Source organism: Clytia hemisphaerica, unplaced genomic scaffold, assembly GCF_902728285.1.
Source record: "Clytia hemisphaerica strain Z4C2 unplaced genomic scaffold, Clytia hemisphaerica genome assembly, whole genome shotgun sequence".
NCBI classification, from domain to species: Eukaryota; Metazoa; Cnidaria; class Hydrozoa; order Leptothecata; family Clytiidae; genus Clytia; species Clytia hemisphaerica.
The window spans coordinates 150,877-166,510 of record NW_027104076.1 but is presented as its reverse complement, the minus strand read 5'-3'; the positions used below and the strand labels follow the sequence as shown (position 1 = coordinate 166,510).

Below are 15,634 nucleotides of genomic sequence, written 5' to 3'. Positions count from 1 at the left end.
TAGCCTTAAAAATTTACCTTAAATTCCACCAAACTCAACACATTTCATGTAATTTTCCAAATTTGTGCTTTTTCGAGCTTAAAAACAATTATTTTTCTTATCCCATAGCAATATTTTGCCAAAAATAGCCCTCGATGGCCAAATTAAACTTATTTATTTTTCACTGCATCAGCAAAATTAAATGCCCGCCAAAGTTGATTGTGTTTAATTTTGTTTTATTGGGGTACCAGTGGATACCTCTTAAAACCTACAACAAAAAATATATCCTGATAGAGAAAACAGTGAGGACTGAAACGTTTTCTGGTGAGTCTAGGCTACCCATGAATTTCTACCCTGGGTATGGTTTTGTGTAAAAGCTGTTAAGAAAATTTTTGTTGCTTCGTGATAGAATGCAATTTTAGCCTACAAAATGGTTTTCTTGAATAACTTTTTATAAAATAGTCCTGTTGGTCTCAAATTTTGAACAGTAATTCACTGCAAAGTTACTAATGCTACAATTAGATCATTGGTACCTCAATATTTTCAAAACTGTACGCTAAAATCAAATTACACCTTAAAACCTACACTACTACACCTTAAAACCTACAAACATTGACCCCTTGCTCACAATTTACTGAAACTGTAACTCTACGACACTTTGCGATAGTTTAAATTCTCGAAATTAGGTATTTTTATGAAAGTACATTTATAAGAGGTTGTAAAAAAGTGAATTATACAATATTAAAATAAATTTGGTGGCTAAGAGGGCCCAAATTGGAACTTTGTAGGTCTTAAGAGGTATGTAGTTTTAAGGGGTATCCGCTGGTGATTACCGTGTTGCGTTAAAAAGAGAAAATACATATATATACAAAAATGTTCTACTGTGTAGTAGTGCTCTAAGACAGGACAACCTGTATGTAGGGCAAGAATGCGGTTGAACAATTCCCTAACTTAAATAACGCCATCTTGTTTGTGTTTTCAGAGTATATCCAATATCACACAGAGTCAAATCAGAAGTAGCGCCTTTCACAGGGCGGGCATTCTTGTTGCCATAACCACAGGCGGGATGAGTGATTTAAACAATTTAAAATTTAAACTACAAATTTAATTACAAGTTAAATTACTTTTGAATAAACATCATAAACATTTTTAGCATCGAATTTATAAAGTAATACTTTGTAAATACTATAATAAATATAAATTAATCAAAAATATTTCAAATTAGAAAATGTTCCAATAATTTCCATTAATTTTATTTTTTAGAAGCTTTTAATTTCGTTGACTTTAAATATTAAATGTATACTCACACTGTCCCTTGCTTTTGCCATTTCCTCGTTTTAAGTCATTTATTGCCCGTTTGTACAAAATGTAAAGCTTCCAAAAAAGGGGATTCATAAATTACAAATAATTGGTTATTTTCAAATCTGAAACGGATCCGAGGCAAGGATAACCATCTTGATTCGAGACAAAAACTTTGACGTCATAAAATTGTTGAGCTTGTGTATTATCGGTTGAGTGGACTTCTTCTCCATCGAGAAAGATGGAATATTTGTAAACACCTCCACTTTTGTAACGTTGGTGAATCTCCACATTGTATTCTGTGTTGAAATGAATTTGTCGATGAATATATCTCCGATACATCCAATTGTTGTTTACAGCAGAATCGATCAAAATCTTCTTTTCGATGCTGTCAAATGTCACGTAAGGCGTTCGTGCTCCATATTTGTGATAAAGTGGACCATTCTGCTTTAGCTGTAAGATATTACACCAATAGTTGTGTCCAGTATGGTTGCCATGGAGATTGAATTTGAATTGAACACTCCACTCAGCTGATAATACTGGGATAACAGCTTTCAATTCGTTTCTCTGTATGTCCTCACCTACTGTTGAAGGATAAAGATATTTTTGAGGACCTTGTGATTCCCAGGCTGGCTCACAGGAAGGAAAAATTAGGAAAATTCAGTCCTTGGTAATTTTGTTAGTTTTAGAACGAAAGCACTACAAGGTACAATAACAATATCGAATCAGAAGAGATTTTTTTTCCTTCGAGCTTAGAGTAGTAAATATCTTCAAAAAATCTAAAATGTGAGAAAGAACAGTAAAGTGGCAAATCCTTGGGGATTAGTTGAGTTGCACTTATTAAGTTTGAAGCCCAAAAGGCTAGATTAGAATCTTTAACCTTTCTCAAGGAAGAAAAAGTGAATCCTTAAAATTTACGCTGCATTTATAATGATGAGGGACAACTTTTTTTTCACTCGGCATATCTTTCAAATCCATTTTTCTGGAAACTATGCAGGTCCAGGTCACACGTGTCAGATAGGAATTATGTGGCTTCATTTCCCATTCAAGAATTTCTAGCGCTTTCCGGGCTTCAAACTCAAAAGTTGTTATCTCACCATCGTCTATAATAGCAAGAGGTTCAATGCCATGATTGTTCGCTGGTACTTCCTGTAGAAAGAAATTAGTATACAAAATAGAGTACGAAATCCGAAAAAGACCTCGCAGCAACAGGGGTCGAATTTCGATTCCCTGCTCGTGTTGAGTTAATTAGTGTATTACACCGGATTCGTTTTCCGTACACGATATTTCCCATACTATAGCATACAGGAAGGAGATTTTAAGTTTAACGAAGCCAACAATAATGAAAGCAGTGGCGTGGTGGGAAAATTTCTCCGGGGTGGCCAAGGCAAATATGGCGCCCTTTTTAAAGATTTTTTGTTTTTGGCGCTCCTCTCTATACGCTCATTATGAACACAAAAAAGGGAGTGTGCGAGCGAAGCGAGCCAGAAAATTTTGAGTTTTTGAGGTGATGAGGGGCGCCATTTTTGTTTTTTCATTTGTCAATCTTTCGATATGGGCGCCTGAAAAATCCTTCTTGCCGTCGCTTATTTTTGGGCGCCCCTTCTAAAAAGGGCTCCGCTGGGGGGGGGGGCCTGGCCCCCCTGGCCCCCCTGCCACCACGCCACTGATGAAAAGGAGTTCTTCAATTCCTAAGTCAATGTTAACAATAACAAAATGCCAATTTCTTTCAACGTCTTCTCAATATTTTTAAGAATATCTTCCGCCCCAGTGAAATTTAGAAGTCCCATCCTGGATGCTCAACACCTACAGAGACAGGGGTGTACAAATTTGTGCATCCCCCTTTTAAATTGAACCGAATCCTTTGAAATAGACAAGTAAGGTGATTCCACTCAATTTAGTACTGTACCTACATTATTTATGCAGCATGAGCTTTCGAGAAGAAATGCAACTAAAACCAATCCAAGAAAAAGTTCGTCACAAAAATGGACCATCCTTCCAACATCAGCCTTTTTATGAAAGTATTGAACTGGAAACTTACCGGGACTTCATGTTGTGCAAAAACGGATTTGTTGTGTTCAAATCAGTCTTTCATTTTACCGCAGTTTTCAAATCATGATTTTATTTATAAATTTTGAGTACGGTAAATGCGTAAACAAATTTAAAAAATTCAAAACAAGTGACAGATATCAACCTCTTTCATATTCTGCATGAAAAATTACGCCACCCAAATAAAATCTCATAAATAACATAATTTACCTATACAGAGGGCTATGGCTTTTTTTTAAATATAAGTTTGACGGTTGAGTCCACATTCGATTATAAATTGTATGAATCAATTTCTGGTTAAAAAGTTTCCCTCTCCATTGACCTTTTTAAAATGGGAAGCCCATTGGCGTTTATAACTTTTGAAACTCTATCTGTCGGCGTTTATAACTTTATAACTTCAGAAAGATATTGTTTGCGGTAAATTAGGATAACAGAGACATATTTATTACGGGTTTATTTCTTAAGTATGAATCGGTTGAAAGAAAATTCACACCTTCATTGAGTTGTCAAAACCTTGCTTATCGGTATTTCGGTCGCTGTTACACATAAAGGTATTGTTTACAATCAGTCAGGGATACTGAGACATATTCATTACTCAACTAACAACTAATATTTTTAAATAGTTGGATCGTCATAATGTGAAAACTCTGCCAATCGGCTCTTTTAGGCGAGGGGTAAATTTCTCGAAAAAAGGAGTATTTTTGATTTTCTGATTTTCCTTGTAATTTTTGTGATTTATTTTCATGTGATATTTTAGGAAGGTGTATGTGATTTTTTCGAGTAATTTTATCCCTCGGTTTTAGGTGTCCTTGTATACAAAAACACATAACTTTATTAGCCTATTACATAGGATTCATGCATATGGTACATGTCATCTTCTATTTAATTTAAAGGGGGAAAATGCGAAAATTTGTGCAGATTTCACTTCGAGAAGGAGGTTGAAAAAGATTGATATCTGTCATCAATCAATTCACTTGGGAATTAAAGTAAAGTAGCGCTCTGGCCCTAGAAAAGTTTGTAGAGTATGCCAACTAAGTATTTTTAAAGGGCGCTGATATTGAATTTGATAATATACTGAAACAAATTATGGAAAACTGGAAAAGACGTGAGAGGCGCCCAAAGTGTTATTTTGCGCCAGTTCAGTTTTTAAATTCAGTCATGCTGCCTCCCCGCTGCCTCCCACACATATAATACACCAACAAAGACTCACTGCGAAAAAGAGCCATAAAAAGATCACTCTGAATGGATGAAATGAAACGCCTTATTTCCTTCATTCAAAAAGTTGTATCATCGATTTCAAAAACCCCGAAGCGGCTAGATACGTGAAGCCATTTATTTTAAACTAGTCGTCCCAGCATCATCCGAGTCTCGCTCATGCTCACTCTCTCCTCTGTCATTATCGAAAAATTACTTATACCTAGAAAATAATTTCTTAATTATGAGAAATATGAAAATGATTTCGTGTATTTTTCAAGGAAAATGAACAACAATATTTTCTTGTATATTGAATGGCACGTTGGTTAAAACAGTTTCCTGTATTTTCCAAGGAAATTAGATAAAACACGCTTCTTGTATTTTTCTAGGAAAATTGATCATTACAATTTCTTGTTTGTATTTTCCAAGAAAAAATTATATAAGATAATCTTAAGGTGGTCAGGTAACTACTAGGTAACTAGATTTGAAAAGTTACCGAAAAAATTATCAATTTCTGTTTTTTCGGTGTTTTCGAATCTACAACCATTCCTGAGAGTGCCTTGAAAATTTCAAACCCGTACCTCAAGTATTTGGGTCACAGGAAGTATTTTTGTGTACCATAGTAGTCCAAAATCCCCCTAGCAACCAAATTTCAATCGGTTACTATGGCCTTAACCGCTCAATACCTGTCCCAGCGTAGCAAAGTAGCACGCCAAAAGAAAGCTTATTTAACGCCCTTTCCGAGTGTCACATTTCCTTATCTACTTTGGTTTACGGGTTGTTTCAAAATATGGGTTTTAGTTCCATGACAAGCGAGCAAAAGTGTAAACAAAATGGAAGCAATTCCCATTGTACCATCAATTAGACGTCCACAATACAATAAATGGTGTACTTATATGGCTTCGCGAGGGTTGAAATCTGGTATGAGCAACCGGTCGCGCAGACCTCGCACCTTGACCGACAACATAAAAAACTCTAATTGATAGTCAGAAACTGACTCCATTTGATTAAAATGCATGATAATATTTTATTGAGTGAACCGAAATGAAATATACCCAAAAGATTTGGTGAATAAAGAGTTAAAATGGACTTTGCGCAAGCCAATTACATGATTTTTGTTAGTTTGGCGCAACACGAAATAGGACAAAATGCAAGGATTTTGGACGTTTTTGATGGTTACACTGGTTATGTGATATAAATTATGGATTGTTTTACAACTACAGTTAAAGGCTGAAAAAACTACACGCTTTTTTTTTTATAAGAATACACTTTATAAGAATGTTCATGATGAAAATGGCCAAAAAATTAAGAATATGGTAAGAATATCACCATCATGGAATTTAGCAACTGAAGCTATAAGAATGCCATTTTTGATACATTTTAACCTGTAGATTGCCAATCTCGATCTTAACCTAAGAATACCGTTAGAATATTTTTGGATGATTTTCGCCAAAAAGTTAAGAATATCTATGATGGAATGAAAAAACACCATTCTTATAAAAAAAAAGCTTGTAGGTTAAAAAATACATTTTGTCATAAGATATTACGTTTTCTTTACTTTTTTGCCCTTTTCCCGGAAATGCATTTCCGGGGGTTTATTAACGCCTTGACGGATATTTCTCAGGATTGGAAAGTGCTAGCTTTATGAAATTTTCAGGGAAGGTTTCTTTCACCATTTGCCAGAAAACTAATGAAAAATTTTCATGAAAAATGTTCCACTCCTTCAAACTCAAAAAATCTAGATATTATAGGTTCCAGACCCCCTGGAAAAAATTTCAAAAAAATTTTTCATTAGTTTTCTTTGTTTTCTCATTAAAAAGCTGCGTGCCAAAAATCTTTAATTGAAATGATCTAGAACTCTAGAAAAGCCTGTCGAAAGAAAGATATAGAACGTTACCCCCTGGCAGCTTGGTAAAATCCGTGTGTTTTCATTATGAGACATACCTCTCAAATCATTGATGACGCAAGCAATTAACAAAAGAAAAAAATTAAAGATCAAAGAGATTTTCTTTAACCAAGATTTAAGATGCCTTCGCCAATCTAGGGAATCTCCATTTTTCGATAAGTTATTCGCGCTTTTCGTGACGATTACTCTCATATAAATCTCATCACCACCAGGATTGGCGAAGTTTGTGAAGTTGAAGCACCTGAAGAATTGACTTTTTCAATCATCTGCGGTGGAGCTCAAGTTGTCTGAAATTGGAATCGTCTAAAAGACGATGTGTGCAATGAATTGTAACAAACAGTGATTGTTGATTTGAAAGTCGTTAATACACTTTTTTTTTATAAGAACAATTTTATAAGAACAATGAGGCTCAAAAATGCCAAAAAATAAGAACAATTTAAGAACAATCCTGAGCCTGGAGTTGCTGAGTTTTAGGTAAAATAAGGGCCAAATTAATGAAATTAGGGTTCAAACCCAAAAATACCCCCAAATTTGCCCTAAAAATAAGAACAGGATAAGAACAATTTGAGGCTCGAAGTGCCAAAAGAATGAGAACAGCCGAGCCTCAACAAAAATTTACTGGTTCTTATAAAAAAAAAAGTGTAATTAAGTAATTACCTTGGGAGTAAATGAACTGAAAATCAACTAAAACAATGTAACAAAAAAGTTACAGAATTATGTGCATTATGTAAAGAAATGTGTAATATTTAGCTTAAAAAGTCACTCACGCATTAAATGTGGGATGTGCCGTTTTTAGTTCTCCTCTGGGAAAACAAAACCTGCTATGCCGGTTACGATTGATTCGTTTTTATAATACTTAATTGACAAGGAATTTACGATGTTCTCTACCGTTTTGACTTTTTCGACGTCACACACAGGAAAAAATTTTCGATTTCCAAGGTTGGAAATTCAATATTTTTGGGTTGAAAATTTTGGTTTTATAATTGAAGGTTGGAAATTTGAGCGATTACCTTTAGCTGATTTGGAAAACGTAAATTACTCATAGGTTTTGTAGAATAAACCAATGCCCTTGAAAAATCAAGTGAAAAAAAAACCATGTAGAAATGACAATTTTCCAAGGCTGGTTGGAAAACATGACTTTTTGGGTGGGAAAATTTTATTTTCCAAACAGTTTGAGAATTGAAAAAAAGATCAAAAATCGATGTGAAAATACATATTTTAGTAAATTTGATACCTCAAGTTAAAAAACTAGACTTTTTGGGTCGGAAATTTGTGTTTCTCCCAAACAGTTTGGAAAACGTTAAAAATCCATGTGGAAATTACATTTTTCTAAGATTGAGACCCTTCCTTGGAAAACTAGACTTTTTGGGTTGGAAATTTGTGTTTCTCCAAACAGTTTGGAAAACGTTAAAAATCCATGTGGAAGTTAAATTTTTGTGAAATTGAAACTCTTTCGATTGGAAAACTAGACTTTTTGGGTTGGAAATTTGTGTTTCTCCAAACAGTTTGGAAAACGTTAAAAATCCATGTGAAAATTACGTTTTTCTAACCATTTTCTGCGCATGTCCTTGGGAAAACCACAAGCGATTTTTCGCTCAAAACTGTTTTGATGTATAGCTAACCTAGATATTAGGCTATAATGTGAGCAGTCAAGCTGTAAGTTTCCGTCAGGTGAGGCGTCTCTTCGGAGCGGCCTCGGTCAATCGCAGTGAGTTCGCACAGTGAAGCACATAGGGTACTTGTGTCATAGTTTCAAATAGTACCCTGCTGAGCTGTGTGAGTGATCTAAGATCAACCACGTATCTGTGCGAACAATAACGAGAGATTGACCGGGAGCCATCGAGCCTAGGCTAGCGAGTGACTGTTCACAAAAACAAAAACCTTGTTTAAGATCTCTTTTCCACATCTCTGCCATCACTTTTTGGATTTTGGCTTTTTCAACCTGAATTTTCAAAATTTCCAACCTTGTTTAGCTTGGATTTTGGCTTTTTTCTAACTGAATTTACAAAAATTCCAACCTTGCATTTTGGCTTTTTTCCACCTGGATTTTCGAAAATTCCAACCTTGTTTGGTTTGGATTTTGGCTTTTTTCCACCTGGATTTTTGAAAATTCCAACCTTGTTAAATTTGAATTTTGGCTTTTTTCCAACTGAATTTTAAAAAATTCCAACCTTGTTAAATAAATTGGATTTTGGCTTTTTTCAACCTGGATTTTTGAAAATTCCAAGCCATGGAAAATTTGGATTTTGGCTTTTTCCAACCTCGATTTTCGAAAATTCCAACCTTGTTTAAGCTTGGATTTTGGCTTTTTTCCAACTGAATTTTAAAAAATTCCAACCTTGTTAAATTTTGATTTTGGCTTTTTTCAACCTGGATTTACGAAAATTCCAACCTTGTTAAATTTGGATTTTGGCTTTTTTCAACCTCGATTTTCGAAAATTCCAACCTTGTTTAAGCTTGGATTTTGGCTTTTTTCCAACTGAATTTAAAAATATTCCAACCTTGTTAAATTTGGATTTTGGCTTTTTCAACCTTGATTTTCGAAAATTCCAACCTTGTTTAAGCTTTGATTTTGGCTTTTTTCCAACTGAATTTTAAAAAATTCCAACCTTGTTAAATTTGGATTTTGGCTTTTTTCAACCTGGATTTACGAAAATTCCAACCTTGTTAAATTAGGATTTTGGCTTTTCCCAACCTCGATTTTCGAAAATTCCAACCTTGTTTAAGCTTGGATTTTGGCTTTTTTCCAACTGAATTTAAAAATATTCCACCCTTGTTAAATTTGGATTTTGGCTTTTTCAACCTTGATTTTCGAAAATTCCAACCTTGTTTAAGCTTTGATTTTGGCTTTTTTCCAACTGAATTTTAAAAAATTCCAACCTTGTTAAATTTGGATTTTGGCTTTTTTCAACCTGGATTTACGAAAATTCCAACCTTGTTAAATTTGGATTTTGGCTTTTTTCAACCTGGATTTACGAAAATTCCAAGCCATGGAAAATGCAAAATTTCCAACCTTGGAGAATGTCCCACATTTTCAGGTTGGATTTTCCATTGGATTTTATCTTTTTTCCAACTAAGAAAACTTGAAATTTCCAACCTTGGAAATCGAAAATTTTTTCCTGTGACAACTATGTGTAAGTACTTTTGTTTACATAATGAAAATACACGGATTTTACCAAGCTGCCTGGCCAATATTACCCCCGTCTTTGCTATTTTTAGATTTTTTTTTTCATTTTTGACATTGTTAATAGTTGTGTTACATTTGTGGAAAGTTTCATCAATATATCTTTGATATTTCAAAAGTTATGACTAAAAAGGTAAAAAAATGACTTTTCCCATTTCTCAGGTAACTACCACCTTAATTCATGATTCATGCCACCCTTAAGCGCGGCACATGACGTAGGCCAGATCATATGAGGGGGGGGGGGGCATTTGTTTTAAAATTGGACCATTGCAGTGCAATTACAGAAACACAACCTTACAGTGCCTTTTGGGATGCTGAAAAGCCCCACCCTTAAGCGCGGCACATGACGTAGGCCAGATCATATGAGTGCCCCCAGGAATAAAATTTGCCACTACTGGCAAAAACCGGGGTCTTTCCGTAGAAAATTATACGGCCAAGAATTGAAAAATTGAAAGATCAATACAGAAAAAGGGTGAAAAAGAATTACCGTTCGCTTAAAAACTTGCTAGCAAAAAAGTCATGGGAGAAAAAAAATGGGAGAGTGCCAAATTAAGCGTACTATATTTTTTATGGGTGGTGATTGAATTTCGTTGTTTTCGAGCAAGGGAATTCAGTAGGGATGGAAGAAATAGCACAATATTTTGCAGTGAGGATTTGATTATCATTATTTTCAGCTGGGGGAAATTAAAGTATAATTTTCCACTGGGCGCGATATTTCTCTCTCTCCCAAACAGCTAAGCAGGAACGAATTAAAGCAAGATTTTCAGGCTTTCTTTCTTTCGTCTCAAGTCGCCTAAGGTCGATTTGTAATTTCTTATATATGAAAATGAATTAATGAGAGCAAATACTAGGTATTTACAATTAAAAAACAACAATTGATCTCATAAAAATGAATGTATTTACAATTAATTCTATACAATGAAATATTCTTATCTAAATATTTGTCGTATCTACTAAAAACGTTCATCGGTTTGAAATAAAAAGCAATTTCAAATTGAACCATCAAATATTTGGCGCCCATGAACCTAAAACGTACAAAAAAATCCTGGGAGCAAAGGTTAGAAAAATGTTTTCATGTTTTCACCGAGACCACTGTTGGTTTTCTACTAAAAATAGTATCTAAAACTTTTTCCCTGATTGGCTGAACAAAATTTCACCAAGTTAGGGAGTGGTCAGAAAGTATCTACTAGGGGGGAGTGGAGGATATTTTGAAAAATCCCAAAATACTTTCGCACCCCCTCCCCTAGCCTGGAAAAAAATTTCGAACCCCCCCTCATAAGGCCCAATATTTTTTCGCACCCCCCCCCCCACTAGAAAAATTTTTACGCAAAAAAAGAATTCATACAGATGCGGTACAAAGAGTATTATTTGTTTGTATGACAGTTTTTTATGTCAAAATTAGGTAAGGGAGATAGTTTAGCCCTGAAAAGTTGAGTATAGTCCTTTAGGAGATCTACCATTTTGATTGACGTTTATACCACGGGATTTTTTCCGTCGATTTTCATGGTTACGACGGAATTTCTCTGAAGTAAACAAAAGAAAAAAACCCGTGGTGTAAACGTCAATCAAAATGGTAGATCTCCTATAGGAATAGTCCAGGGTTAAAATAAGAATCAACGAGTTATTTTCTCTGAGTTTCCCAGTGTTTTGGGAGAAAATTACGGCTTATTTTCCCTGATACATAATCTCCCTACATTACAGAGGCATTACTCAATTACTCAAAATATCCTGAGGGGCCACCATGGTTGGCCCCGAAGGGAGAAAATTTTGAAGATCAGGTACTCGAGACCCTAAAATACAAGCTATTCTGCTGAGTTTGAAATTTCCCTATAAACCTATATTTTCAGGTTTTCCAGGGTCTGTCAAAGCTCTGTGTATATAATTTATAAGATATTAGTAGAGACTAAGGAGGCACAACCATGGTTTGCGCCGACGGGAGAAAATGTCGATGTTTTTCACCACCATTTTAGCTAAAAGACACTTTGTTTTGACAAATTTCTTTCTAAAAAGTACTTTTTCAAACCACTCTGATGAGCTGTGAAAGCCACTAATCTACTTCCCTCATTTAGCTCAATGCTACAAACCAAAAGGGCAAGGCGATGATGCCCAAATAATGTTAGTATGACATGTACATATATCAAATAAAATAAATTCTGAGTTGTCGGCCGTCAGGCCGAAACATTTTTGAATCTTGAAACGTAAAACTATGAAATTAGACTTCCTACATTTTCTCTTGAGTTTGCCCGAAAGATTTGGAACCCCCCCCCTAAACCCTCAAAAAATTTTGAAACCCCCCCCTAAACCCTCGAAAAAATTTTGGAACCCCCCCTAGAATCCTCCACCCCCCCTAGTAGATACTTCTGACCACTCCCTTCGGCACAGAATAAAGGAAGTCTAATCGACTCCTATTTATTTACTGCTTCTGAAAATCGAAGAAGATCAGCCTAAGAACGTTGAATTAAGACTCGGATTTAAGTTATACTTTTGACGGATGTTCAGCTTGAATAATTGTCTTAAGAAATTTAACCTGAATAGACATTAAAAATGAAGGTACTTTCTCATAGAAATATGCAAATCTGATTCTCATACTTTTTTTAAGTCATAATTCTAATAAAAAAAGTAGCGGATTGAAGATTCGTTAACTTTTTAGAAAGAGTGAACACTGTGCTATTTGGTGTAATTCTTTTCTGATTTAAATAGATAAAAAAGATAAAGCTTTACTAATAATTCACAAATAAAGAATTATGTTGAAGAAAGTACTAAAATTTTAGACTTTCTATAATATGATCAAAATTTTTCACCATAACTCAAAGATATTAAGGAGTGAAATCTACCAAAATTTGAAAGTAAGATAAAATGAAATTCTTAGAGGTGAAAAATTCGGAATTCCGAAAATTCAAAAGTTTAGGAAACATTATGATTAGAAAAATTCGGAATTCCGAAAAATTGGAAATATTCAGAATTTCGAAAAGTCAGAAGCATTCGGAATTCCGAAAAAATAGTAAAAATTCGGAATTCCGAAAAATCAAAAGATTAGAAATTTTGAAAAAATCATAAAAATTCGGAATTCCGAAAAATCATAAAAACTCGGAATTCCGAAAAAATTGGAAACTCAAAGTGATTAAATTAACAAGATTCAGATTAAGACGATGTAACTGCAATACCAATATTACTGCTGATAGTTAGGGTATTTACAAAGTATTATCTGATGTGATATATATGTTGTTGTACTGACAGGAGTCTCTTTGAATTCTTCGTGTATTACTTTCTTAAATCCTGTAATTTGCTTTTGGTAGTATTCACCATTTGTATTTGTCATAGCAAAAACTTATTGATCTTTCCTTTGCATGACCACCTCTTCATTGAAATCTTTCCAATAATTCACATTAGTCAGCATTTTCTTCAATACTCGTTCAGATGCTGCTTTTATAGCAGTTTTGTCAGCGCTATTCAGCTGTGAACGTGCGCAAGTCCCAACATTTACCTTAAAAAAGAAAGAGTTATGTTTCACTTGTAAAGTTTCACATCCTTCTAGCATTCAATAGTTTTGTGTGCAGTCAAAAAGCTCTCAAAATAAAATAAAACGTCCAGCATTCGCTGTTTGCGCTGCATTCTGAATTCTTTTAAAATTAGGTGTGATAAATATGTGCAGTGTGACGAGAAAACTTACAGCAGTCATTCTGTTCGTCATCGGCTTGCCATCTCTGGTGTTTGTTATTATTTATTTTCTTGATGGTGGGACGGTGCTTCAGTCGAAGCTCCATAGATGGAACTCTGATTGATAGCATGTTTTCTTCGATAAAAAAACACAGTTCTGACTACCTCGCTGTCATTAAAAATGCTGAATCCACGAGAGCAGACTTTTTAAACATGCTGGCGCTCTAACCCGCTCTGATATCATATCTTCTTTTGCTTATACTTTTATACATTCAGTATTTCAGCAACTTTTTTCGTAAATGAAACCTCATGATTAAACTCATATCTTCTGTTTTTCGAGAAAGAAAAGAAAAAAAAATTTGTCACCTATGATACTTTGAAATATTTCGGAATGATTTTAAAATTCAATTAAACTAATTGGTTTCTTCACACAAGCTAATTTTTTCGTGATTCATTGTATTCTTTTGCGAAGGCGTCAAAATTTCGTTAACAGAGCCTTTTGTTATTAATAAAGAATTTTTAGTTACCCCCTGTCATTGTTCGAACTTATATGCACATAATAGCTGAGAGGATGATAAAAACAGGGGGTTATTGAGAATTATATTTTTAATCTAATCAACTGAAAAAAGAGCTCTTGCTTATTAATATCAGCCACGAAAGGTTGTTGTGTAGCTGTGATATGAAAATGAATTTCAAGAAAAGATAACATTTTAGCATCTGAAGAAAAATGGTAAGATCGCAATTTATAATTTATTTCATATATTCACCTTTTTTAAGTACTTGTGGTTGTACCGGTTCGTAAATAGCACACCGTTATGCAAACGTCATAATTATTACTTTTAACACTTGACCGAAAATCAATCCCACAATCCTTTTCGTCTTAACTAAAAAGTCGTGAAAGTCATTATTTTTTCTTTGAAGTCGAGTGTAATTTGCATGCAGGCGTAGTTAACGCGAAGGGTGATGGGATTGAATTTCGGTCAAACAGAAAAATCAATGTCTATTTTTAGATTCACTGCGGTATGCTATTTGAAAAGATTTTGTCAAGAAAAACCTGATTTCTCTGTTGTAATTCATAAAAAGTTTTTAATCGAGATTTGCAATATATTTCTTTGAAGAATTTTGACAAACCATGTTCTGACTTTGTTAACTTTTTCTTTGCATTGGCATGATTGCTTGATTGCTGTGTAAAATTGCGTACCCAAACACATCGAGGAAATTCATTGTCAAATTTCTTCTGATATTTTGGATACAGCATGAAGTGCAGTGCCACAAATACTAATCATTTGATAATACTCTTTTTTCGTTACATCTGATATGTCAACACGCACATCCAAAATGGCCATTTTCGAATTGAATAATCTGTAACCGAAATCGATGTCTGTCCCGATCACCCCTTCTAACGAAAAAAAATCTGGAAGACTTGGAACGATTATGATCAAAGATTCCTCGATGTTAATTACAACCTAGCCAATTCTCGATCGTCGTGTTTCTTGTAAACTCTTGGATATGTAGTGACAATAAAAACGGCGTGTGATGGGTACAAGCTGGCTAATAACAAACAACGATCTTGCTCCACATTTGATTCTTGAATTGTTGGAAATGTTCAAACATATTACTTAGAAAACTAAGCCTGAGCTAATGCACTCTCGAAAGGCTGTCAGAATTCTTATGTTAGTACACGTTTTTTATAAGAACAATCTATATAAGAACATAAGGCTTCGATGGCCAAAATTTCAAAACATGCTAAGAACATTTTAAGGGTTTGCGGACTCTAAAACGCCCGATTTCGAAATGGACAAAAATAAACGCGAAATTGGGAAAATAAGAACATATTAAGAATATTTTTAGGCTTTAAAAGTTAAGATTATCCAAAGGCTCCAAAATTTTGGATGTTCTTAAAAAACAACTTGTACAGGTGTTCTTGAAAGTTAACCTAAATAACCTAAAATTCAAAAGCATGCAAGCTATTATTTTCTAAAGTATGAGTGGCGTAGCAAAATTCGACTTGAATTCTCTATGCTAAGTGATTCAAGGTATGAAAAAATTTATGATCCCTGACGACAATGACCAAATTTGTTCGTCAAATTTAGAAAATATGGGAAGTGTTTGGATATTTTGTTATTTCTAGTTATTTCTAGAACAATTTAGAAGCAAGCTATTATACTTTTGAATATTGTTTTATATAAATAGATATCTTATTATATTGTTGAAAAGAACTACAAGCATATTACTGTCCAAAGATTTTTACAGCATCTTCAAGTGTAGTAATTTTTAATGTTAATCCGGATGTTAATTTTTCGGAATTCCGAATTTTTTATTTTTCGAAATTCCGATTTTTTTATTTTTCGGATTCCGAATTTTCG

At 34.2% G+C, this 15,634-nt stretch overlaps 1 protein-coding gene across 2 annotated transcripts; it reads right to left on the bottom strand.

Moving 5' to 3' along the window:
• Positions 1-930: 930 nt before the first annotated feature.
• Positions 931-3,359, bottom strand: LOC136812556 (uncharacterized). 2 transcript variants are annotated; one of them, XM_067069081.1, is made up of 3 exons: positions 3,192-3,359; positions 2,376-2,427; positions 931-1,859 (listed from the first exon to the last, which is right to left on the bottom strand). In XM_067069081.1, exons 1-3 carry the CDS (start codon positions 3,270-3,272, stop codon positions 1,378-1,380), a joined length of 615 nt encoding a protein of 204 aa, XP_066925182.1. In that variant the 5' UTR covers positions 3,273-3,359; the 3' UTR covers positions 931-1,377. The 2 variants fall into 2 exon arrangements, with proteins under 2 accessions (XP_066925182.1, XP_066925181.1); XM_067069080.1 differs by having other exon boundaries at positions 933-1,862.
• Positions 3,360-15,634: the final 12,275 nt, after the last annotated feature.